Source organism: Oreochromis aureus, linkage group 14 (genome assembly GCF_013358895.1).
Source record: "Oreochromis aureus strain Israel breed Guangdong linkage group 14, ZZ_aureus, whole genome shotgun sequence".
In the NCBI taxonomy this organism is placed as follows: Eukaryota; Metazoa; Chordata; class Actinopteri; order Cichliformes; family Cichlidae; genus Oreochromis; species Oreochromis aureus.
In genome coordinates this window covers 23,671,433-23,697,390 of record NC_052955.1, presented here as the reverse complement: position 1 = coordinate 23,697,390, position 25,958 = coordinate 23,671,433, and the positions used below count along the sequence as shown (strand labels likewise).

At 38.5% G+C, this 25,958-nt stretch overlaps 1 protein-coding gene across 1 annotated transcript; it reads left to right on the top strand.

Annotated features, from left to right (window-relative positions):
- Positions 1–839: 839 nt before the first annotated feature.
- Positions 840–25,013, top strand: LOC116322917 (von Willebrand factor A domain-containing protein 5A-like). The gene is made up of 22 exons (XM_031743131.2): positions 840–971; positions 4,012–4,059; positions 4,669–4,871; positions 4,967–5,189; positions 5,311–5,477; positions 5,552–5,666; positions 5,785–5,960; positions 6,048–6,136; positions 6,236–6,380; positions 6,884–6,963; positions 7,048–7,162; positions 10,976–11,134; positions 11,220–11,323; positions 14,708–14,928; positions 17,936–17,974; positions 18,938–18,976; positions 19,277–19,306; positions 20,388–20,426; positions 20,820–20,855; positions 21,919–22,064; positions 22,514–22,637; positions 22,748–25,013. Exons 2-22 carry the CDS (start codon positions 4,017–4,019, stop codon positions 22,825–22,827), a joined length of 2,373 nt encoding a protein of 790 aa, XP_031598991.2. The 5' UTR covers positions 840–971; positions 4,012–4,016; the 3' UTR covers positions 22,828–25,013.
- Positions 25,014–25,958: the final 945 nt, after the last annotated feature.

Genomic DNA, 25,958 nt, shown 5'->3' with positions numbered 1-25,958 from the left:
GAAAAGGAACCGTATTGTGCATACCCTCCAAGTGAAGGAAGCTCAAGGCAAACCCGTATATGTTGGAGAGATTACATCTCTGGGCTGGCATTTATTTTATACTGAATGAAGGATTTTGTTGTGTAAAAGATAAAAGTTTTATTATAGAAAAATATTAAGTTTTGTTTTATAAAATATGTAAATTAATTGTAATGTTGCAAACTTAGTAATGATTGTTGTTTTTCTTTGGATAAAATTAATTAGATAAGTAAATTGATTTGTAAAGAAACATGTTTTGCTGCTATAATAAACTTTCTTCTTCCAATAAATTATTGTTGGGGTCTCCGGGGCCTCAGATCAGTCATCTATGTGTTAAATATGTTGTTTGGAACGAGGGTTACATAGTGTGATGTAGATATCTATTTATCAGACACCAAAAAAGTGGCAATACCTATTTTAAATAAATTGTGTTTGCACAGTTGTTTCATTTGATTGTCTTTGATTTGTTGAATTAGGCCAACATTGAAGTGTGGGCCACCATTCCATCTCTCTATGGCTATGCCATATTATCAGAATTTCTTTGAATTTTCTTTGTAACGATTTCTATAATCAATGAGCCAACTAAATGGAGAAAACCTATTTGTGCTGATTAATGAAAGCTTGCACCGTAAAATAGAGAACAAGGAGGAGGAAGAACAATTATTTTTAGTGTAAGAGTGTGAGCGTGAGATTTTTCAGGACTTCAGAGCTATTGGAAAGTAAAAATGTAAACCATAGAAGGAATTCTAAAAAAAAAAACAAACCAAAAGAAAAATGTTTTGCAATTTGAAGCTCCGCCCACCCAGTACATACCGGTTGGTGGAGACAACAAGGAAATGGGACGTACCCGGCAGCAGTGACTTGTTTCTATAAAGTCTGCTGTTTGTGGCGTAAACATTGCTACAAGAACAGAGAAGTGTAGTAAACCTATCAGGATACACCCGTCCATAGAGGTAAGCTTCTGTTGCGCATCATTCTTCACTTGCGGCCATATTTTCATATCTCACGGGTTGATTTTAACCATTCCATTCTTTATGAGTTTGTTGGTCAGTTCATTCCTAATGTCACGTCATTGGTTGCTATTTCAGTTTTCATTACTGCCTTTTAAAAAATGTTTTCGGGTCCCAGACAAAACAGTTTCACAACTATTCAGTGCCACAAAACTGTATAATTTTGGGTGTAGTGAAAAAGAACTATTGCCTTGGATTCTGAAAGCGTCACATACTAGCAGGTAGGTGCACAGTCACTCTGTCACAATAACAAAGAGATGCCATTAATTGTCTGCACAGAAAACGCCTCCGACTGGAAGTTATCAGAGCGTGGAAGAAGTCCCCGGTGTTCCTGCTTAACTGGTTTTCGTGTTTTCTGTTGGCGTTTTCCAACATTTCACTGCTTGGTAACATAATCCAGATGTTTCTAGTGGCAGATCACATTAATGCGAATCTTTGTAGAAGCCAAGATTCAGTTTTAGCGAGACGTGTGTCGAGTCATTAAAATTATGTTTAGATGGTTTAAAGGATGAATGATATTTTTCTTTTTTTAAGTAACTTAAACTGGTTGGACCAAAATAAGCTTAGCCTGCGAGCTGCCCTGCATGATGAGTCACAGGCACTACCCTGTGCTGACAACTAAAAGGGGTATTCATTGTTATTTGTGTGCGGATTATCGCTGAATAAATGCAGATAAACTAGTAATGCAGTGTTTTCTTCTTTAAAATGCTGAGCTCATACAGGACGATAGAAACAAAAGAGAACCACTCCCTAAAGCATGCACTCTTTATAACGCACTCTGTTGCGTTGGTCAGAAGCAGGTTATGTTCAGAGTTGAAGTTTTAACTTCAGCTGCTAACACGGAACGCACTCAAGAATACAAATTTAATCAATAAAATCATCAATTCGGTCGATTTTATTGATTGAATTAATTATTTCATTGATCTATTTTAAAAATGTTATTGATTTGAGTTGTTAACAAATCCGAGGGTCAAATGTTAAAATGTTTAGTCCTAATGTGCAGATGTCACGTTAGAAATAAACAGCAGCACTGAGAGCGCATTCAGCGTCTATCATACTCTGTTCGCTATAGATTTTTCAATCATCGTCACCTGATAAAATCTCTTTATGGTTTGCGCAGTATCGATTAGAAGCGTCATGTGACCAGTAAAGCGTCCCCCACCCCCCTGGCCCTGCGCACAGAGCCTAGAGCGGAGAGCCACCGCAGTCAAGTGAGCCCTGTGAGTCGGGGTGAAATCAGCCGCCTCCAAAGCTTAAAGTTTCATGTGCTTTTTCAGTAAGGTTTACAGTAGGGTATCTTCTTGCTCGCTAATCCAGACACGCACACACAAACACACACAGTTTGTTTTTCATTTTCATTTCTCAAGTTTTCATCTATTTTTCTTTTCACTTTTGCTGGTAATGTGCTTCTTCATTCACGATTCAATGGAATCTTAAATGTGACCTGCACCCAAACTATATTTGTGCCGAATTTCAACTCAATCAACTGCAGAATTCCTGAGAAGTGAAAAGACAGTTATACTCAAATTCAACTAGGGCTGCAGCTATAGATTAATCTATCGATTATTCCATTGAGTAATCGGATAAGAAAGACTTTGTCTTATTAATGAGCAATAATAAATATTGAAAAGAAAAAAAATCCAGATCTATCACAATGAACTGCTCATTGGTTTCTATTTTAGAAATTGCAATGTTTTTTTTTTGTTTTGTTTCGTCCATCATGTTTCATTTGTCAGGAAAAAACAACAACAAAACAAATCCTTTGTATTTACATGCCATATGAAGTTGTATTTTCTTAAATGCAAAATTATATAGAGAGTGAAAGTCTCTGTCTCCCCCACCTAGTTTGCTCTGCTCCTGGGGAATTTCTGATCATCCTTGAAATGATCTGGTGTTGTTTATAAACTCAACTTTCCCACAATTTGAGGCATTCAGAAAATACTGGTTGAGGCTGTGTAGGTGAATATTCATACAGGCCAAACAGGGCAGTTTCCTGGACTTTTAGAACCGAGAACAAAGCACTGATGTTCACAGGAAGATAGAACAGACTGTTTAATCAGAAAAAATATCAGTGTGAAAAACTGGTGAAGAAAATATGATACATTGTTTCAGGATGCATAGAGGAGGTCTTTCCTGCATGTCCTACCAGGACAAGTCTTAGGGCAAACCCCATAGATGCTGGACAGATAGCATTTTTGGGTTGGATGGTTGTGTGTATATTTGAGTTCTTTTATAGTGGCATCAAAATAACAAATGGTATTTATGAAAAAAAAGATTTTGTCATAAATACAATATAATTAATATGTACTTGATATTGTTGAAAACTGATATTGTGTTCAGAGGATAGTAAATAAGCTTTTGAGTAAACTACATGGAATAAAAGTGCAAGCAACAGAAAAATAAACATTTTGTTTTACAGTTAATTAACATATTTTATAACTTTGCAAATTGAATGATATTTTGTGCATTATATGTTACATCAGATTTCTGTTTGCTTGCATGAAAACCTTAGTATAGTAATATATATCATTGTGAAAGCATCTATATGTATATGCCGTGATTCCATAAGCAAAGTCTTTACGGCTACAATTAACAATTAAATCTGAGATATTCGTGCTGTTTTTAAACTCGGTGAGGTCGATCACAGGAAGAAGATAACGAGAGTGAAAGTAATGGTTGGGTCCAACTTGGATTTTTGAGAGGAGGTCCTGCTGTCATTGTTTATTATTCTCATCAGAGGAACACTAGGTGAACATTTTAACCCTCAACCAATTATTAACAACAATTATAATACTGGAAGTCAGATCTTCAAAATTTGTCATATTCATTGATTCAGTCATAACCACAACTTTATCTGATGAGATTAATTTGGAAATATTTCTTTTTTTTTTATCTATATTAATATCGCTTAGGAATGTCTGGAATGTAGAGCAGCTATGAATGTTATTTCAACACTAAGTCCTCAAATGTTTTTGTTTCACAGGTACAATGATGAACCGCTGTGGTCTGCTAACTCTCCAGAAGGAACCAGGTACTGACAGAAAATACAGGGGCTTCTGTTTTCTCTGCAGCCTCTTTTCATCCATCTAAAATTCAAATGTAAAGACTTTTATCATTTGTAGTGGAAGATAATAATATATGATTGTTTTACCATGACTGAGGCTGTACTCAACAAACAACAAACCCTCAACAGACCCTGGATGGTCATTTGCTCTTTAGGTTATCAACAAGAGAATTGCATTGAGGTTCATGGCCATTTTCACCTTCTACTCACCAAAGTATACATAAGAAAAACTTCTGCTCCTCCCATGCTGACTGGTGAAAAGTTCAAGCTTACTCGGTGAAGTTGACCAGTGGGGTGCTTCTGCATATGGCTACAAGTCATGCAGACTATATCCTTGTGCTACAAAAGCACAGAAGAAAATCGATGGATTAAAAAAAATAATAATAATAAAATAAAATAAATCAATCATAATATAAAAAAAAAATTAAACATTGCAACACTGTTGGACACTCATATTTAAGTACCAGCTTGGTTTAATGGTTAACTTTTGTGTGGCTGAAATGTAACAAAAGAAACAACCATTTGTAAAACATCTGTATCGTTTATGTATTTATAATTGTTCTGTATCTATGTCAGTTCCTCTGAAGAGCATTGAGGTGGAGCTGGAGGTGAGGGACCATGTGGCTACGGTGGTCTCCACTCTGAACTACGAGAATAAGGAGGACAAACCATTAGAGGCTGTTTTTGTCTTCCCTCTGCCTGGAGATGCTGCTGTCTGTCATTTCAGTGCTAAGATCGGACAGACACAGATTGTAGCTGAGGTGAAGGAGAAGCAGAAGGTGAGCTGGACAGTAAATATAACCTGATTATAAGTAAGATTCAAAATAACAATTAACACAGTGAATGTCACTGACATGTGTCACCTGTCCTTCAGGCTCGTGAGGAGTATGATGATGCTCTGAGCTCTGGTCAGCAGGCCTTCCTATTGGAGGAGAGTGATCAGAGTCCAGATATATTCTCTCTGAGTGTGGGCAGTCTGCCTCCAGGAGAGAGCGCCTCCATCAGGTTGGAGTACGTGACTGAGCTGGCTGTGCAGGCTGATGATGGTCTGAGGTTCTGTCTGCCTGCTGTGCTCAACCCTCGATACCAGCCTCAGGGTGGGAAAATCATCCAACACTTAATAAGTTTAATATTTATCACAAAACAATGTGATGTGATAACAAGTCCCAATTAAAATGCCCCACAGTGATTTGCAACTATCTCTCATGTCAAGTACAGGTAGTGAAGGTGCAGGAGTCCAGGTGACTTCTGTTCCAGCCTCTCTGGTGCCCTACAGTCTGTCTTTCTCTGCCCGAGTGTCCTCTCCTCGTCCAATCTCTAAAGTAGAGTCCAACTGTTCCCTGGACCCTCTCCAGTACCTCAACACTGATCAAACCCAGGCCACGGTAGGTAGAGTGCTGATGTGTCTGCTCTGTACTTATTACTGAGAACTAAATATGAATGTGTTTGTGGTGTGCAGGTCAAGTTGGCTGCAGGACACAAGTTTGACAGAGATGTTGAACTGCTGATTTATTACAAAGACGCCCACCAGCCCACTGCTGTGGTGGAGGCAGGACAGGCCTCTGCTGAGCCAGGTGAGTGAAAATGAGTGAAGTAGTTGGTCTGCAAATACACATTTTACTATCCATATATGAAGATTTTGACAGTGAAAAGCAAATTTAAGTAATTTTTTTTTTATCTGTTATTTTTCAGGCTCTCTGATGGGTGATCCAGTAGTGATGGTGAGTCTGTACCCTGAGTTCCCCCAGTCTGTGATGTCTTCAATGGCTTCATGTGGAGAGTTTGTGTTCTTAATGGATCGATCTGGAAGTATGGGCTGTCCTATCACAAACAGCAAGCAGCAAGAAACTCGCATCAGCAGTGCCAGGGTATCTGTATTAAGTTATTAGAGTCAGAAAATATTTCAGTGTTCCTCTCACACAGTGGGCTCATCATATTTTCCCTGTTCTCTTAAGGATACTCTGCTGCTCCTGTTGAAGAGCTTACCAATGGGCTGCTATTTCAACATTTACAGTTTTGGGTCTGGATATGAACACATCTTCCCGTGAGTCTCTCCGTCATTTCAGTCAGCCCAAGAAAGGCCCTTCAGTCTTTGTTAAGTATCTGAATGGATGTTTTGGTGCATGTGTTTCTGTGATGGCAGTAAGAGTGTGGAGTACAGCCAGCAGACCATGGAGGAGGCTCTGAAGACAGTTGAGCAGATGCAGGCTAATCTTGGAGGAACCGAGATCCTGCAGCCCCTCAAACATATTTACAGCCAGCCCTGCATTCCCAATCAGCCTAGACAGGTAACACACACAGTCTGACACTTTCCTGGTTATGGCTCAGGTAAGGGATAATCTGCTCATCAAAACATTGGTGGTTCAATCCCTGGCTGCATACCAATGTGTTCCTGAGCACCAATGCACATGATGCAGAGTGAGTATGTGTGTGCGTAAATGCTTGACAGAATCCTGCAGCCCTTAAAACGTACTTACAATCAGCCCTGCATTCCCAGTCAGCCTAGACATGCAACACACACACTGGCTTACATTAATTTCCTGGAGACATTAGAAACATTAGCTAGATAAAAGCACTTCAACGTGGAAAAAAGTGCTTGTATTCACCCATTTTTGTTAATAGGTGAATGAGACATGTTGTATAAAGAGATTTAGGTTCTCAAGCAGAGTAGGAAAAAGCACTACTAAGATTCAATACAATCACCATTTCTGAAACCTAACTCAGCTCTCAGAACAAGTTGTGTGTTTGTGGATCTGATGTTATGTCCTTTTGTGCCAACTCTCCTCTCTAGCTGTTTGTCTTTACTGATGGAGAGGTGGGGAACACCAAAGAAGTGATAGATTTGGTGAAGACTAATTCAGGTTCTCACAGGTGAAACCACAAACACACAACTATATCTACACAGTTTCCAGAATGTCCAACATGTTCTCTATTTAGAAAACTGTTGTATTGCAGGTGTTTCTCTTTTGGGATTGGGGAAGGGGCCAGCTCTGCTCTCATCAATGGGATGGCCAAAGAAGGAGGAGGTCACGCTCAGTTCATCACAGGGACTGACAGGATGCAACCAAAAGTAAGACATTAAACACAATTATGAAGGAGGATAATAACACCATATGAAGGACTTATTAACCATACTTCACCAACTTGTAAAAGATATTACATCATCTTATTTTGCTGGTTTGACTAATGGTAATAAACTTAATCCAATGTTTTTGTTTGACACCATCAGCAGATTCCTTAATCTGCCTCAATCTGGTTTCCCTGCCATGTATTCCAGTGACTGCATCAAGTCTGTGTGTCTTCAACTGACTCAAGTCTCTTGATCAGTTCTCTTCTCTGAGTTTAAACTAATTTTCTCAACAGATCTCCTTGACATTATTTCACACACTTTTGTCCCATACGTCCCATTATTGCACACGTTTTCCTGCCCAGTGGACATTGTCTCTCCTAAAATCGTTAGGAGGTTCTGCTTGTCATCTGTCCTTGGCTTTTCTCTATTATAAATCATTCCTTTCATCTTTAAAATACCCAGCGTCTTTCCTCCAGGGAAAACATCCATCCTTAGATTCCACTGTTTTAGGTCATTATGGGCCAATTTCCAAACTCTTCGAGAAAGTTGTTGCTCCACAATCTGGTTACTGACAAAACCACAGCACTGAAACAACTTGGTGGCAATATTAATTGTATCAGAACAAAAAGAGAAGCATTCCCGATATTTTGTTTAAGGAGTTTACACTCTACAGGCATGAATGGGGATTTATCTATGAATGAGTTTCTGTAAACTTTTGTGTTTCTATGTTTTTAACTAGATTTTTGCATCTTTGCGCTCTTTTAATGTTCCTGTACTCATATTAGCTTTTAATTTGTATTTTTTATATTAAGTTATTTGCATTTTTCTGTGCAATATTGATTATGTAGTATGTTAAGAAATGTGGGGTTTCTCTCCCCCCCCTTTCCCTTTTAAATTGTAGTGGTTTAGTCCAGAATCTATTTTGGCTGTAGCTTAACCAATGAACCAATACCACCTCGTTGATGTCAGTTGGTCAACTGGTTTATTTGTTAAGTTGTAATTGGTCCACTTGGAAATTCTTTTCTATCTTTTTCTGTTTCTTTCTTTTTCTTTCTTTTTTTTTTAACATTAACTGTTGGATATTTTGCAACAACCCTGATGAAGGCCACAAGGCAAAACACGTTGTTCACTTAATAAAGATGTTCCCACTGAAAATAAAATAAAATAAATAATAACAAAGGTCGATCAAATGGATCAATAGGCAAGGCCGTGATGATCCACTTGGTAAAGTAAATCCATTGGGTATTCTTGTTGGAATTGTTCAGACAACAATTCTGACAGCTAAAGAACCAAATGGGACAGGCAAAAAAATAAAAAATAAAAATGATAATAATAAAGTTGTTCCCTAGAATCTTAAGTGTTGCTGGAGTCTCGGCGTCATCAGATCATTGTTTCTTCATGCACTTTGGAAGTTGGTGAAATTGTGCCAGAAATATTTGTTGCTATCAATGTTCACCAATGTCCCATGTTTTTGCCATGTGTGGATAATGGCTCTCACTGTGGTTCGCTGGAGTCCCACAGCTTTACAAATGACTTTCCACACTGATAGATCCCAATTACTTTGTTTCTCATATGTCCTTGAATTTCCTTGGATCACAGCTTGATGTCAGGCTTTTGAAGATCTTTTGGCCTACTCCACTTTGTCATGCAGCTCCTATTTAAGTGATTTCGTCATTAAGAACAGGTGTGGAAGTAATCAGGTTCAGAAACTGAACTCAGCTTTCCAAAGATGTGATACACAGCAGATCATTTCTGGGCCATATAGGTTTGTATAGGTTTTTTTCCCCTCTGACTTTGAGGTGATCATGCTTTTGAGGTTGTGGTGCCCAAACCCTGGAATAGTTTTCAGCTTATCAGGTCAGGTGATTTTTTTTTTTGTATTTGTTTTAAACGACTGCTGAAAACACATTTTTATTGGTTAGCTTTCCCTTAATCTTTTCCCCTGTATTTTGGGCCATAGTTTGTATGTCGGAATAAATGTCTGACTGTAAGGTTGATTATGTGTCTGTTTATGTATATGTTCAAACATGCATACTAATATTTAATATGTGGTTGTTAATCAAAAAGTGAAGTGCTATACATATACAGGGTGGGCCATTTATATGGATACACCATAATAAAATGGGAATGGTTGGTGATATTAAAGTCCTGTTTGTGGCACATTAGTATATGTGAGGGGGCAAACTCCTCAAGATGGGTGGTGACCATGGTGGCCATTTAGAAGTCGGCCATCTTGGATACAACTTTTGTTTTTTCAATAGGAAGAGGGCCATGTGACACATCAAACTTATTGGTAATGTCACAAGAAAAACAATGGTGTGCTTGGTTTCAACGTAACTTTATTCTTTCATGAGTTATTTACGAGTTTCTCTTTGTTCACAGCCATTGACATGTCGAAGAGTTTAACACGTGAGGAGCGAATCGAAATTGTGTTGATATCTGGTGAATGCAGTAATCGGGTCATTGCAGCAGATTTCAATGCAAGACACCCTACGAGACCACCCATCTCCCATGCTACAGTTAGCAAACTGCTTGTTAAGTTTCGTGAAACTGGTTCAGTGTTGGATTTGCCAAAATGTGGATGCAAGAAAACTGTCACTAATGAAGAAACATCAGTGGCTGCCCTAGCTTCATTCAGCAAGAGCCCACAGCGTAGCACTCGCCGCATGTCACTGGAGAGTGGCATTAGTCGAACATCCCTCTGGCGGATATTAGCTACTCACAAATGACACCCTTACAAACTCCAACTACTGCAGCATCTCAACGAGGATGACCCAGATCGGCGCACAGAATTTGCAGAATGGGCAAAACAAAAATTGGAACAGGACCCTCAGTTCACACAGAAGATTTTGTTCAGTGATGAGGCAAACTTTTATGTGAATGGTGAAGTTAACAAACAAAACCACCGCTAGTGGTCTGACACTAACCCACATTGGATGGATCCCTCCAAGACTGTTGGAACAACAAAAGTGATGGTTTGGTGTGGTATATGGGGTACAATGATAGTGGGTCCATTCTTCATCAATGGAAACCTCAAGGCCACTGGATATTTGAAATTGCTACATGATGATGTGTTTCCCTCTTTATGCACTGAAGCTGGCACGTTCCTGAGTTTTTCCAGCAAGATGGTGCACCACCACATTATGGGTGCCAGGTCCGAGCATTCCTAGATGAACAGTTTCCTGGAAAGTGGATTGGTCATCGTGGGCCAGTTGAATGGCCCCCAAGGTCTCCCGATCTGACCCCCTTAGACTTTTATCTTTGGGGTCATCTGAAGGCAATTGTCTATGGTGTGAAGATACGAGATGTGCAGCACCTGAAACTACGGATACTGGATGCCTGTGCTGGCATTTCTCCTGCGGTGTTGCTATCAGTGTGTGAAGAGTGGGAGAAGAGGGTTGCATTGACAATCCAACACAATGGGCAGCACATTGAACACATTTTATAAGTGGTCAGAAACATGTAAATAACTCATGAAAGAATAAAGTTACGTTGAAACCAAGCACACCATTGTTTTTCTTGTGACATTACCAATAAGTTTGATGTGTCACATGGCCCTCTTCCTATTGAAAAAACAAAAGTTGTATCCAAGATGGCCGACTTCTAAATGGCCACCATGGTCACCACCCATCTTGAGGAGTTTGCCCCCTCACATATACTAATGTGCCACAAACAGGACTTAAATATCACCAACCATTCCCATTTTATTATGGTGTATCCATATAAATGGCCCACCCTGTAGAATAAAAGTAATAATGATGTCAAGTTAAACACTGAAGCAGCAAATTTGGAGAGTTTTTCATTGTTTTTCAGGTGATGCAGTCGCTGCGATTTGCTCTGCAGCCGGCTGTGGTCGACATCTCAGTCACATGGGATTTACCAAAGGAAGTGTCTGTCACTGTCCTCTCTCCACCAATCACAGCACTTTTCCAGGGTCAGAGGTCGCTGATTTATGCCCAGCTCACTGGACAGGTAGGAGCAGCACCTTCTCATGCTGTTGTTTAGATATTTGATGACCATAATTAACGTGACTTCTAACCCTGTGATTCTGTGTCAGAGCTCAGAGGCAGCAGAGGGCTGTGTGACAGTGAAGTACAGCCTGGCAGGTCATCCCTCTGAGAACCAGCTGCACTTCAGTCTCAGACCTGCAGAGGACACTGGGTAAAACAGTTTAACACAAACGGCACACTTCTGTTTTGAAATGCGAGTGTTGAATTTAAAACAATATTTTCAGAAACATAACTCTACTTACCTCTGCTTACTAGAAAACAGTTAATAATACACAGACATAATGGTGTTTGTCTAGTTTTAAACATGTTTCACTTTTTCTAATCTTATTTTCTTGAATTAGGGGTATCATAATATCTAATAGTATATGATTACTGATCACAAACATTTAGACATGACAGAGTAATCTCAGTCCGCAGTTTGTGGGAAATCAAGGAGCCATTTTTTGACCTTAAGTCAAAACACTACTGTGCAACAATCTGACACTTTTACTGTAAAATGCATGAAGAGCAAACCGCTTGACCCACACAGGTACCTCTCCAACAGCAACTAATTTGTGCCCTCAGTGCCTCTTTTTGTAAAGCGTGACTGTCATAGTGTTTGCTTAGAGAAGAAAACATAGTCTGTCTGACCTTTAGAGGCAAATCTGTCAGAAGCAAAGAGAAATCTATACAGGATACTGTTAGGACTCCTTTAGCCTGATAACTGGGGTTAAGTAGAGAAAGACGAAGTACATCTGTCTGGACTATTGGTCACCATCCTCTGTCAATGTGAGTGATAGAAACAGAAACTATAGCACAAAGGTAACTGGTAACTTTATTCCATAAATCTTGAAAATATAGTCACTGGCAATACTTTTTCATCATCTTTTAAATGCATTTTTGGACTTTAATAACAAAATAACACCTACATTTTACAGTAAGATCAGTGCACTGTTATCTATGTTTATTAGATTCTCTTTAAAAATCTTTACATTTCGTTTTGCTTTCTTAACAATGTCTCCATGAAGCCCAGTGACACAAATCAATAGATCAAACTACAGTCATGTCTTAAAGACATCAATACCTTGGTAAACTCTAATTTCCTGCTTCTAAATTCAAACCAAACTGATGTTATTGTCTTTGATGCTAAAAAATCTTCAAAACATGGTGTCTGACCAGATATTTAATAGCCTTACTTTGAACTACAGCAACACTGTGAAGAATCCTGGAGTCAGTTTTGATCAGAATATCTCCTTTAATTGACATGTCAACCAAATATTTAGTACTATTTTCATTTATTTGTGCAATATGTCTAAAATTAGAAACATCCCATCTCAAAGTGATGATTAGTTAGTGAAAAAATTAGACCATTTATTGCTTAAGGTTGGACTATTGTAATTCATTATTATCAGGTCACTGGAAAAGCTCCACAATAAACCTTCAGTTAATCGAAAACACTGCAGCGAGAGTACTAACAGTACTAACAGTACTAACTCTCACTCTCTCTCTCATACTTTCTAAAGCGCACTCACACACACTCACACTCACACTGACTCCGTCTGCCTCCTTCTCACCCCCAAACAGTCTCAACAGATGATCGTCTCTCTGTGACCCTGGTTCTGCCAGAGGTTTATTCTTGTTTAAAGAGAACTTTTCCTTTCTCCGGTTGCCAAGTGTTTGCTCATGGGGAGCATCTGGTCATTATTTTTCTTTTCTCTAATATTATAGGGTTTTAAGCTTATATCCAAATTGAATTAAATTAACTGGCTAATTGCAAATGATAATAATTTATACTGCCTAGTGCCTATCAAAGTGACCTTGGTGATTTTTGCTGAGCTGCAGCCTTTCTTTACTATAACTCCTGTTAAAACTATTTTACTTATGTCTATATCCAAAACAAATACCACAACACTGAAGTCTAGGAAATGGGTCCAGCTTTCGTTTTAACTGAAGCACAGCTCAGGGATTTCTTAAGCTGATTTATTTTTTTTGTACTTCTCAAAGTCCAAAAAAAAAAAAAAAATGTTTCCAAAGTAACTTCAAATTTCAAACAGCCAGAAAAACCAAGCCCAGCTCAGTGAATACATGGGTTATTCCATTCAAAGTCAACATGGGACTTCTGCCTATCCGTCTACGATTTTCATAAAAATGTTCTGGTACAAAGTGTGGGCACATGAGTGCTGTGAAATTTTCACTTCAAAAATGAAATACTACTCAAGATATGTTTCTTTGAAAAATGCTCTGTCAACCCTCTTTGGGGCTTTTTTTTTTTTTTTTTTTCTGACTCGCTTAACCTCAAAATGAATCAGGATCCGTTAATCTTGGATTCAGACATTAAAAATGTTTGAGTATGCTCTTTAATTTTACTTTCAAATTGGATCGAGCAAATACGACAGGTTGTACTACTAAAACAAAAATATCACCAGATTGTCCTGCCCAAATAGAATATGTGCATATTTTTCATTTGTGAGACCTGAGGGACTCCACTTCAAATCATCAAAGCTTTTTTCAGTGTTTTCCACTCGACCATCTGGAGACTCCAATATTTATGTTGTATTTTGAAGAGACAACCTACTGATTGTTTTTGTGCCATTACTTATCATCTTTGCTCAACATAACATAAAATTGAAAAGAAATAGCATTTTCTTCTATTTTGTTATTAAGAATATCATGTTAAAAAGTATTCATGCTTTATTTTGCAATATTGCCAGCACTCAAGACCTTTACTATTCATGTTTTCAATACTAAAGGTCTTTAGTGCTGGCATTTTTTTTTTTATGTATCTGTCTCAAATTACAGATCCTGATTTATTCCAATGGTATGAAAGTCCATTGAAAATTTCAGAAATTTCTCTTTGATAATTTTTGATTCATGCTCAAATATTACCTCAGATTTAAATGTGTGGGGAAATACGTCTGAAAGTAGGTTGATTTACCATTTAAAATAAACAGAAATGATTTGTGATGGACACTGATTTGATTTTGTATTTGTGCCAAAGTAATAGGGTCATGAAATGGTTGATGAATGAGAGAGCTCAATGTGTTATGACCGGAACCTTGCACATAAAAAAAAATTGAATTTCTTTATAAACTTCTGATAACAACTGTACAAAGCTCTTTGTTTTCTGCAAAAATTCTTTCAAAACAAGTGGACTTTAACCCCATGAGTCAGTGCTCCTGAAAACATGCATACAATAATATTGTTAATAATCAACTACCAATGTAATCAACGTTTGACTCACTTCCAGCTTATCGTAGCTTTCCTTGATTTCAGCAACTTCTGTGCTGCAGCCTGAGCTTTTCTAAACTTGTTATGATCAAATTAAGGTTACTGTGTGGAGTATTTTGCTACAGCTACTTATCTGACTCAAAGGTACAGACTCCTTTCCCGCAACAAAGCAGCAAAGTTAGAGTGACACTGAGACTAAGATACACAGATGTGTATCTTAGTCTCAGATACACCCTATTTGTGTGTAAATCTTTTTGTTGTTTTCAAGTGATGAAAAGGAAATGGATGGAAAGGAAATTATTGTGGTTTTGTGCCTTCTTGTCTGCAGGCTAACAGTCCACAGGTTGGGTGCTCGGGCTCTGATTCGCTCCCTGGAGATGCAGGAGAGAGAGAACAGAGGACAGCAAGATGGAGGAGTGAAGGAGAAGGTGGTGAAGCTCAGTGTCCAATCAGGAGTGAGCAGTTCTTTCACTGCCTTCATTGCTGTCAACAAAGACAACAGCGAAATGATTCAAGGACCTCTTGTGCGCAGAAATATTCCAACACCCGGTGAGTTTATTTCAAAAGAAAAAATAAAACTCTGTCAGCCATAGACTGAAGATGAAGATAGACTTGAATTAAGGGGTACAATGATATATTGAAAAGAAGACTATAAGAGTCACAGGATCCAGACATTACAAATATAAAGAAAAGTTGGTTAAGGCAAAAACTAAGATTCAGTAGCAAAAAAATGATGCAAGGAATCAAGATATCAAGATGGATGTTAACACCACGGACCCACACAGCGTTCGAACACAATTAAATTGTCTTTATTGTACAGCTTTTACACACACACACAATATTTCCTCCTCTGCAACTTGACCACCAGTCTTCCTGTTCGGCACCTTATGTTTCCCAAAAGCTTGCAGCTGGCCCTCTCTCTGCTGGTCCCCAGCATAACTAAAAACGTGAGAGTGTTCGTGAGCTTAATTCCCTCCACCTGGACCTCAGTCTCCCTGGGACTGGCCCTGGAGTCCGCTGCACCACCCTTCCACTGCAGCGGAGCCATAGACCACACACCTGCCACACAACCCCAATGCCTGACTGAGGCCTGGGCCGCATCTGGCTCCCCCTGTGTAAACGGAAGAGGAAATTGTCCATGACCATCTCTGGCCTATGGTCCACCTTGAACCTAAAGGGCTGTAAAGTCAGGTACCACCGAGTGATCCAGGCGTTTACATTCTTGATGCAGTGGAGCCACTGTAGCGGGGCGTGGTCTGAGCAGAGTGCGAACGAGTGTCCCAGGAGGTAATAATGAAGGGAATTGACAGCCCACCGGATCACCAGACACTCGTTCTCCACCATGCTGTATTTTGCTTCCGGCTGATGTAGAGGACAAGGCGGTTAACCCGTCTTACCTGCTGGGACAAAGCATCCCCCAGCCTTCTGTTCGAGGCATCTGTCTGCAGGATGAAAGGGATGGAAAAGTTTGTGGAGGAGTGGCTCCCCACAGAGAGCCTTTTTCACCTGCACAAATGCTGCTTGGCACTGCTCCACCCACTGGACCAGATCTGCGGCACCCTTTCAGGTGAGATCTGTCAAAGGGCTGAAACTAGGCATGAACTGGTTATGGTACCCCACCAGGCCCAGGAACTGCCTCACCTCCTTTTAGGTCTTGGGGCGCGGGGAGGATACAATGGCAGTTGTCTTCTCCATCTGTGTACGCGCCTGCCCACTCCCCAAGTGGTAACCCAGATACTGTACTTCCCTCCATCCAAATGCGCATTTCTTAGGGTTTTCCCTGAGCCCTGCCTGCCGCAGAGTCTCCAGGACCGCAACCACCTGCTGCACATGCTCCGCCCAGGTGTTACTGTGGATGATAACATCATATAGGTAGGTGGCAGCAGCGTGAGGCCGCCCCACCCAGTCCATGGGGGACTGGAAAGTGGTTGGGGCTTTGAGCAAGCCGAACAAAAGTGTGAAGAATTGGTACAAACCATACACAGTGGAGAAGGCTGTTTTTTGTTTGTTTTTTTCCCCCTTAAACTCTGCAGACAAGGGAACGTGCCAGTAGCCCTTGGTTAAATCTAGCATCGTGCAAAATTTGGCAGTGCCTAACTCATCCAGAAGCTCGTCGACCCGGGCCATAGGATAGGCCTCAAACCGTGACATTTCGTACGTTATGTGCCGTGCGACTTTTCTATTAACCCCATTTTCAGCATCTCAGTGGCTTTTAAGCACCAACAACTGGGTGTGTTCCTCCTCTGTGTGAGTGTCACAGCTCACTCGTTCAATGATACAAAGTACGGGTAGGGCCACACGGCTTTAGGGCACACCAAGTGACCATCGATTACTATCTTGGTCAAAGGCTGAGCGTAGGGTGTCATCACGAGACTGCTCCAGTGGAAAATCTTCTGTGGGGCGAATGAATCCCTCACTGGGCCTCATGAAAAGGACCCACCACTTCTTCTCCCCAGGAGTCTGTGTTGGACAACCCCGCGTCACCACTTAGCACCACGCAGACACTACAAGCTACTACTGGTCGTGATCACATCCTGACATACTGGCCCAAAAGTTTATTAAATCCCAGCCAATTCATCCCCAAAGTCAAGGATGCGACAGGTGCCAACTAACTGCAGCCTTTATTCTATGTGTGTTCCCCTTAAATTAAATACGCAGCGGCACTATGGGATATTTGTGGATGTCCCCATGCACACATCTAACCTTCACCCGCTCCGCCTCCAACAATGTGCAAGGGCAAACCAGGGTTTGGTGGAGCAGAGTCTGCATGTGGCCCACGTCCACCAAAGCCTGGCGTATACCCCCTTGACACCTTACCGGAATGTTGTATGTCCCTCCTGGACCAGGGGAGGGTGCCAGAACCCCTGCGATGTGAAACGCCTGTTTTGTCAGCATGTGCGCCTCCCCCTCCGATAGCCCAGGCCACCTAGCTGCTTCATCGTGCAGCTTCCGGGCTCACGTGAACGGCTGATCCTCCCCCGTCATCCGACTGGCCTGAAACTGCCGGCGGTGATGTCCTCAAAGTTGCCTCTCAAAGCAGGCGGAAGGCTCAGAGCCGCTGTCTGGCCCTGTCGTCACAGTAGTGACTGCCACCACTGTGGCCCAGAAGATTTCCAAGAACATCTGGGGAGTCATCATCACGGATCACAGCATTTGATCACACATGCCTCCTCTTCGGCAACTTGACCACCGAGCTTCCTGTTCAGCACTTTGTTTCCCAGCGTAGCTTGCAGCGGTTTTTAAAATTTTGTTTAGTATGTAAATCAATGCCAATGTGTGCTCAAGCAGCCATGGGTAATTAAAAGCATGAAATCTGGCTTTTAAAGGATAATAAACAAGTGCTATAAATGCTGCAGCGACCAATAAGACTAAGCTTTACTGGCAGACACATTTGGGAGGTGAGAGTAATAAGTTCTGAAACGCCACAGTATCGTATCACATCACAAATACTGTTTGTAGTGTTTGTGTTATATTTCTACTTCCCTAAAATAACATCAAGTTCTTTTTAACAAATTCTTATGAAATATTTGACTTTTTATTTTTTTTAACATCCTAGGTGTCTTCGGCATGGCACAGTGTTCAGCAGGATTTATGAGTAAGTAGAAGTTGAATATCAGTATAACACACATCTGCACATCTATGCATTTCTAACAATAAATAGAAACAAGCCAAAATATTTCTGTTTTTACTTATTCAGAATGTTTTGTTATATTTGGAATATTAGTGAACATCTTTTATACTTACTCCAGTGCCTCACAGGTAGTATTGTAATATTATAATCCAGTAGTAGTTCATTCTATCTCCCATGAAAACAGAAAAACCAGATTAAACACATTAAGATCTTATATACTTTAAATAATGCTAGTATTGTTGAAGTATTTGTATTATTTTTCTGTATAACCAAACAATGTAAATAAGTCAGTACTCAACTTTTTATGCAGTTGTTGACCTAATGTGTTTCATCTCGTCTTCATGGGAGTTTACACTTCAAAATAACGGTGAACATCTTTTACACTTTAAATATGACTTATAATATGAGAAGAGATATTTTACTGTTATTTTATCATTACATCATACCTGTGAGGCACTGCAGTAATATCAGAATTTGATTATTTTACTAGTTCAGTTATTTATTATTGTTGGCTAATCCTCTAGGTTTTTTTTATTATTATAACCTGGTGAGGTGAGGCTGAGTGATTTTTGTGGCACACGGTGCTTGATGCAGAATGACCACAAAATGAGATAAAAATTAACTGGAAAAAAAAATCTAAACGCTAGAGAACAAATTGGAATTAACGAGTTGTATAAACCAAGGTGTTGAGCAAGAGGTATAAATACAGCAGGAATCAATCAGACAACAGGATGCAGGTGAGGAAACTTTACTGGTAAACATGTCAGGAACATTACGACATGAAAACAGAATAACCAGACTGAACAGATAGACATTGTATATATTTTGAACACTGTTTATACTGTTTGTTGCATTGGTATGTCAGCCCATGAATGTTAAAAAGTAAGAAATTAAATGTCTGGACCTATTCGTTTGTTTACATAATAGGGAAGATGGCCAGGCCAATGTGTGCTCCAGTGCCCATGAGTAAGTCAAAAGTGAATGACAATACACCACATATTTGTGCATTTTTTTTTTTTTTTTTTTTTAAAGACTAAGTTGTTAACTTTTTTGAAATGTTAGATGTGCAAAACTGTATGCAAACAGTTGCAATATTTGCTTGGATAACATTTGTAATGGGCTGTGTCCCAAAGTGAAGGCTTTTATCTGATAACTTCAGTCTGTTTAAGGTTGATTTATACATTTTTAAAGCAGTGTTGTTCAAACTGTTGTAATCATTCACCCTGATTTTTTTTTTCTTTTTTTTTTTTTTTTTTGTAAATATAGTGTGCATGGCTGCTGCTCCATCCGCTATTAGTAAGTAAAAGCTAAGTGACCACACACACACACACACACACACACACACACACACACACACACACATATATATATTTCTGAGAATAAAAGCAAAGAAACCAACATATTTGTATTTGAACTTATTTGAAATGTTAAATGTCAAACATTAACTTTACAGTTGCTGCAGTATTTCTTTTGACAGTTGTTGTAATTGGCTGATTCCTTAGTCAGCAATTAAAGACATGCAAGCTTTTACTTGTAGTAGAATTTATGACAAGCTGCAAGTCACTATAATGACCTCAGAAGCTTTACTTAACTTACTGATCTAAACAGCAAATGAAATGTCTAACTTTCACAACATTTTCATGCCAGCATCATAATCTAGCTGTGATTCCTTCCATGTGAAACAGATTTTTCTGAATTAGTAAATAATTAGAAATGTAACTTATTAAAATGTGGCCCTATTAATACTGTGACAGATACCATCACTTTGTGAAATTCAGAGAAGGCCATATGTGTATGTTTGGCTCCTTTAACAAAGCAGTGATTTCTTCTTCACTGCACAAAAGAGTAAAAACAATGAAAAAGATCATGTAATAAGTGAATGTGTCCAAAATTGAATGATTAAATGTAGGTGATGTTTATCGGCATTTAGATTTAAATACAGTTTAAATATTTTAGTAATATTTTAACTTGCTGTGAGACTCTCCGAAGACGAAAACTTAGTATGATGTGGAGACATCACATGTTAACATGAAATATTAACCTGATTTTCTCATGGTAATTTGCTTTCCTTGAAGATAAAGACCGATGAATGTGAATAAAAGACTACAATGATACATTTAAGAGCAGAATATCTGAGTCATGTTCAGATGATCCAAAAGCAAAAAGTGCGATTGACTTTAAAATATTTGTTACAAGAAATCAAGATTCTAATTAGAAAGGTGACGATGATATACACTTAAATACTTTTATACTATTTGTTTTGTATTTGTATATCAACAAGTCAGTAATTTAGTGTTCCTTAGTACATTTCACAAGAATTTGGTGACTCTTTTGTGTGCGTGTGCGTTAAATTCTTTCTTTCTGTTTTACATTATAGTGTGTGACTCCGTGGCAATGTGTGACACAATTACCCAGAGTAAGTAGAACCTAAATGACACATTTAAACATCTATGTAAATGTGTAGATGTGTGTATCTGTACATGTGGGAAAAAATCCCCCATCATGTTCTTTTTTTTTTTTTGTCTTTTTTTTTTTTAAAAACTTATTTCACATGTGAAATATGCAGTACTGTATGTACAAGGCCATTATTAGTGTCCGTTATAATGGGCTGTATCTTTAAACAGAAAGTGAAGGTTGAGTTAGGTTATGTTAGGTTAGGTTATGTATGTATGTATGTATGTATGTATGTATGTAGTCACTAATAACCTCAGAAGGAAGAAAGTTGATATTTCTTGTTAAATAATTTAAATGTAATGTGTTCGTCTCATGCCATCTACTTTTCTTTTATGATTTTAACCTTGTGATGTAGGGTCTAGCTTTGGAGGAGGAGTTTTACATGACATTGGTAAGTAAAACACAAATATATAGGCATTTCTATTCATACGGTACTAATCACATTGTGTGGTCCTTCATATGTGTATAAGTAACATATGTATGTAGAGAAATATGTCTCAAAAGGGTTGCAAATGCATATCGGATGTACAGATGTATGCGTTTCAAAAATATTTTAGGTGAGGTCAGATTGCTTCGTTTTTCTGTGAGTTCAAGCTGCTGTGAGTCTTCAAAAGTCACACCCAAGTCATTGTACACACTTGTAGAGCTTGGTTTAGGCTTATGGGTCAACCCTTTTGAACACATTTTTCTCCATACATATGCATCAGTTAGAGGAGCAAACAAGCAATAAAAAGAGTAAATACAGAAAAAACAATTTTAATAAATGTAAGAATCCATATTTTGTATTTGTAAATTAGGCATTTCTGTGAATACACAAACAGTTAGACACAGAGGAAATTATGTGAGCTGTTACATGTAGGAGTTGGTTTGGTGGTCCAGAACATCATGTATGTCAGGGTTTGTTTGTCCCTCTGAAAATTATTATTTTCTTAATGTGTGTGAACCCATCAGTTATAATTTGCTGGGTTACAATAAAATAAAAAAACATGGACTTTCTTGGTAGACATGAAGGGAATTAAACACTGAGTGGAAGTGACTGTACAATGTTTAGTTCAGTTGCTTAGATAATGAGATCCAGTTTTCTGCCACTGAGTAATTAGTTTTCTATTCCAATAAATCAGATCAAAACAATTGAATATATGGGCCATATATTTTCTCTGTTAAGCATGTGAACGGCATACTTTACATCATAATTTATCAAGCTTTCAACTCACTTACTTTCAGATGGTATTAATTAAAACCTCGGTAATTGATGGCGTGTTATTGCCAGCTTTTATTTTTCTTTAATAAGTTCACACTGTTGAAAACATTTTATTTGTGATGTCGATCTCAAATAAATGTTTATTTGTTGCATAGTTTACAAGAAGGTGGTTTATGCACTAGTTTATAGAGTTCTGTCTTCTCATTTAGCACCATAGTCACGTCCAGTTTGTATTTCATCTTTGGTTTTCCAGCTGCTGCCCCCGAGCAGCCACCCAGAGACCCTTTGCTGCACTTAGTCTCCCTGCAGGGGGCGTCTGGCTGCTGGCTGCTTGATCCAGCTCTGGCTACTGCACTGGGAAAGACCAACGAGGAGGTGGAAAAGTCAAAGCCTGAAAAGGTGGACTGATTTCAGTTTAAATAATAACAAACAAAATGATAATGTTAGTTATTGTAAATCGGATGCTTCATGCTTCATGCTCCATGATTTGAACAGAAACACATGATGTAATTAAAAACATAACAAAAAAAAAGACAATGAGGTGAAACTAAATGTAGGCCTGACTCACGGCTTGAAAATAAACATCTGTATATCAGAAGCTAAAACACTGGTGGTAATCACACATCTAGACAGAAATCCCTTTGGGATTACATCAGGAATAGCATCCAGTGTAATAATCTGCCAAATCGAATATGCAGAGCTACACACCTTGGTGACCCCTTGTGACTAGTAAGCAGCCAGAAATAACTAATACTACTGGTTGTAGAAAGTAAAATCATGTAGGATATTTTTTTTTCTTTGTGTGTCCTCTCTGTTTTATTTTATTGTCTATTATTCTGGTGAATTAGGCCAGCAGTGAAGTGTGGGCCACCATTCTGGCTCTGCTCTGGCTTCATGGTTTCAAGATGGATGCAAAGGACGAGTGGGAGCTTCTGGCTATGAAGGCTGCCTCATGGCTCCGTGCTCAGAATGGTAGTAACAATGACAATAACATAAAAATGCTTTAAAAAATTGTTTCATGCTACAATCTGCTTTCTCTTCCCCCCACATTCATTCCTTTAATGTCTGTTTTGTGTTTTCAGCGCCGTATGTGACAGAGTGTGTGGATGCTGGAAATGTCCTGTTGGGTTGCAGCGTGAGGAAAGAAGCTCTGGGCCTCTGAGGGTTTTCTGAAAGTGGATTGGTGAACAGAAGCATTTCTACTTACACCGTACTGCATTTGACTCAGTGTTGCTTTGTGAAATCTAACATTTTATAATTGTTATAAAAACAGAATTGTTGTTTGGTTATAAAATGTTATTTTACATTTGAGCCCAATTTGACTTTAATGTTCAGAATTATCTGAAAACCCATAATACACAGTAAAGATTAGACATCTACTGTGTGTGTAGGTGTGTGTGTGTCTCCATTCTTTTTCTCTCCCACTAGATGGTGATAATGTGCATACTTGGTTACTTTTGACTTGTTTCACAAACCAAAGCCAATTTCAGCCATTCCACTTCCTTCAGTTCAGGATGCTTGTGAGATACTTTTAACAACGGGAAAAATTAAGGAAAGTCAGTGAAGATGTAGGAAGGAGAATTTTAGATTTGGATAAACTAAACAACTGCAAACTGTGATTATCAGTTTGAAAAAAATGTATGTATGAAAAAGTTATTTGGATGTTCATCCTGATGGGACGTTCAGGAACACCTAAGCATCCCAACTCATCAGCAGTACGTACACTAACAGTGTTTTGATCACATTTAAATTTAATAAGTACTTTTTTATTATTCTGTGGAATTGAGGATGGCAAACAGATTTTTCTGTGTAAGAAAAAATGTACAGCTGGTGATGAAAAAGCAGGCATCACAAGCAATTCTTTAAAAAAATACTGCAGCAATGTTTTAAAACGGGGTACAACTAAGACATATTTACTGTTGTGAAACATTGATAAACTGGTTGTTGACAAAGACTTGCAATGGTTTGGAGGTGGAGCTTCCCTCGCAGTTTTCTTTACCTTCACAAGTCAGGTTAGTTCTTCCTGATGTATGGAAACAAAATGTAAAATTCAACAAGTTAAAGTGTAGATACATCTGTCTGTTTCTCACACTCACTTGATCCTTTTCCTACTGTAAATATGTCTTAAAGTGCTCAGAGCTCAAGTGGGACTTAGCAGTTCACACCAGTTAACCAAATAATCTGTCTAGGATGCTGGAGTACCCGGAAACAACATGCAAATTTCTTAGTTATTGGTGCGAGGTGACAGTGTTAAACATCACATCAACATGCTGCCCGAAATACAGACAAGCGTCTGGAAATCAACTCACAGGAAAGTCCAGATGAGGATCCAGTTTCTCTTACTCGATCTGAAAAGTGATCCTTAATAAAACAGCTCAAGTACCTCATCTCTTTGCAGCTTGTCTAATGTGGCTTGAATACTTTTGAGACATACCTAGACTACTATCACAATAATTAAGTTTTTTCATGACTTAATTTGGTACAGAAGTTGTTCTCTATTTGCTTGTTTGTCCTACCAAACACATCATCCAAGAAATAAAGCAGAAGAATATTGACTTATAGATTTCTTATTTAAATATCTACCAACACAAAAAGTATTCACAAGTTTTATTATTTTTTTCCTCTTTTGCTATATTGTATAATTTCAATTATACAAAGTAAATCTTAAGAATTTACTGCATACATAATCATTCTGTGGTAATGACAGCTCATTGCATCTGCTTGGACTTGAGGATTTGCTGTCAGTCTGAAAAATCTGATAGAAATGAAAGCTGGGATATGCATGGGACTCGCTTTATGGAGCTGTTGACCTCATTCCTTATTTGACTACAGAAACAAACCCACCAAAACACCCTAAACACACTCCGGATATGCAATGCGAATACAATTTTTAAAATGTAACAAAATAAGAATAAGTAATAAAGGCTTAAATGAGGGAATACAAACATATTGTGTGACGTGGATCATTATTAATGTAAGTACTATCTATCCATCTGGTTCAACCTAACACAGCACATGAAAAATCTACCAGAAATAGTTAATCCTGTTGATTAAATGTTATTGTTACATCCAATCACCTTTTGGCTTCTTCATGAAAGAGCTGCTCTCTCTGTATTCCATGTTTGCCACACCTGAACAGCATTCTGCTCATTTGTGTACATCCATATCCAGCTCCAGCAACAACACTGGGCTCTGTGTTTTGTAGTTGCATGACTAGTGCTGGTCAGTGTGAACTGGACGTCCTCTTGGAAAGTGAAATATGGTTAACCTGTGGAATCTGTCCTACTGTTAAAGTGTTTATATGTATCATAATAATTTGTCAACGTTCCTTAAAAACCTCAAAATTAATTTCCTCGCATTTCTGTGGCTTTTGTTAATATTGCACACACAACATCATCCAGAGTAAATAATAGACTGGAACCATCGATGGAGCGTTTTTCATGGTGATAATTTGTATTCGTCTCACAGTATGAAACTGGCCTTAAAACTTAATTTTTTAAATTTATTTTTAAGCTATATTTTTCCAGACATGTTTCTATTATTTTTTCTTTTTTATGTTGATGAAATTTCATATTAAAATTAAGTTACCTGGCTTCCCCCTTTTCCCTACAAAAATAAACAAATTCTTGTTTCCACATGGCTAATGCAAATACAAACACAGAAACTGTCTTGTAAAATAACACAAGTTCGGGGGTTTTTTTCCTTGGTCAAATAGAAAGCAAATATGTGCTTTTTACTTTTTTTTAAAAATAGCATGTGATGAAAAACAAACCCAACAACATTTCATCCTCTATAAAATCTAAGTTCAGCATATCAGGACATAATGAAAAATGATCTGGTCGGTATTAAATTAAGGAAATACAGCCTCAGATGATCAAAAACACATGGGATATTACTCTGTGTTATTATTTATTTTACAAAAACTAAACCAAAATGCAGAAGAAAACTAGGTACACCATTACTGCTACCATAGGAATTAATAGAGCAGAGCAGCTATCTGAACGCTACCCCAACAGAGGTTGATTATCTTGTTAATAATTTTACCTTCTCACTACGTACGACTCTGGATACTGTAGCTCCTGTGAAAACTAAGGTCTCAAATCCGAAGTACCTGACTCCGTGGTATAATTCTCAAACACGTAGCCTAAAGCAGATAACTCGAAAGCTGGAGAGGAAATGGCGTGTCACAAATTTAGAGGATCATCATTTAGCCTGGAGAAATAGTTTGCTGCTTTATAAGAAAGTCGTCCGCAAAGCCAGAACATCTTACTATTCGTCACTGATTGAAGAAAA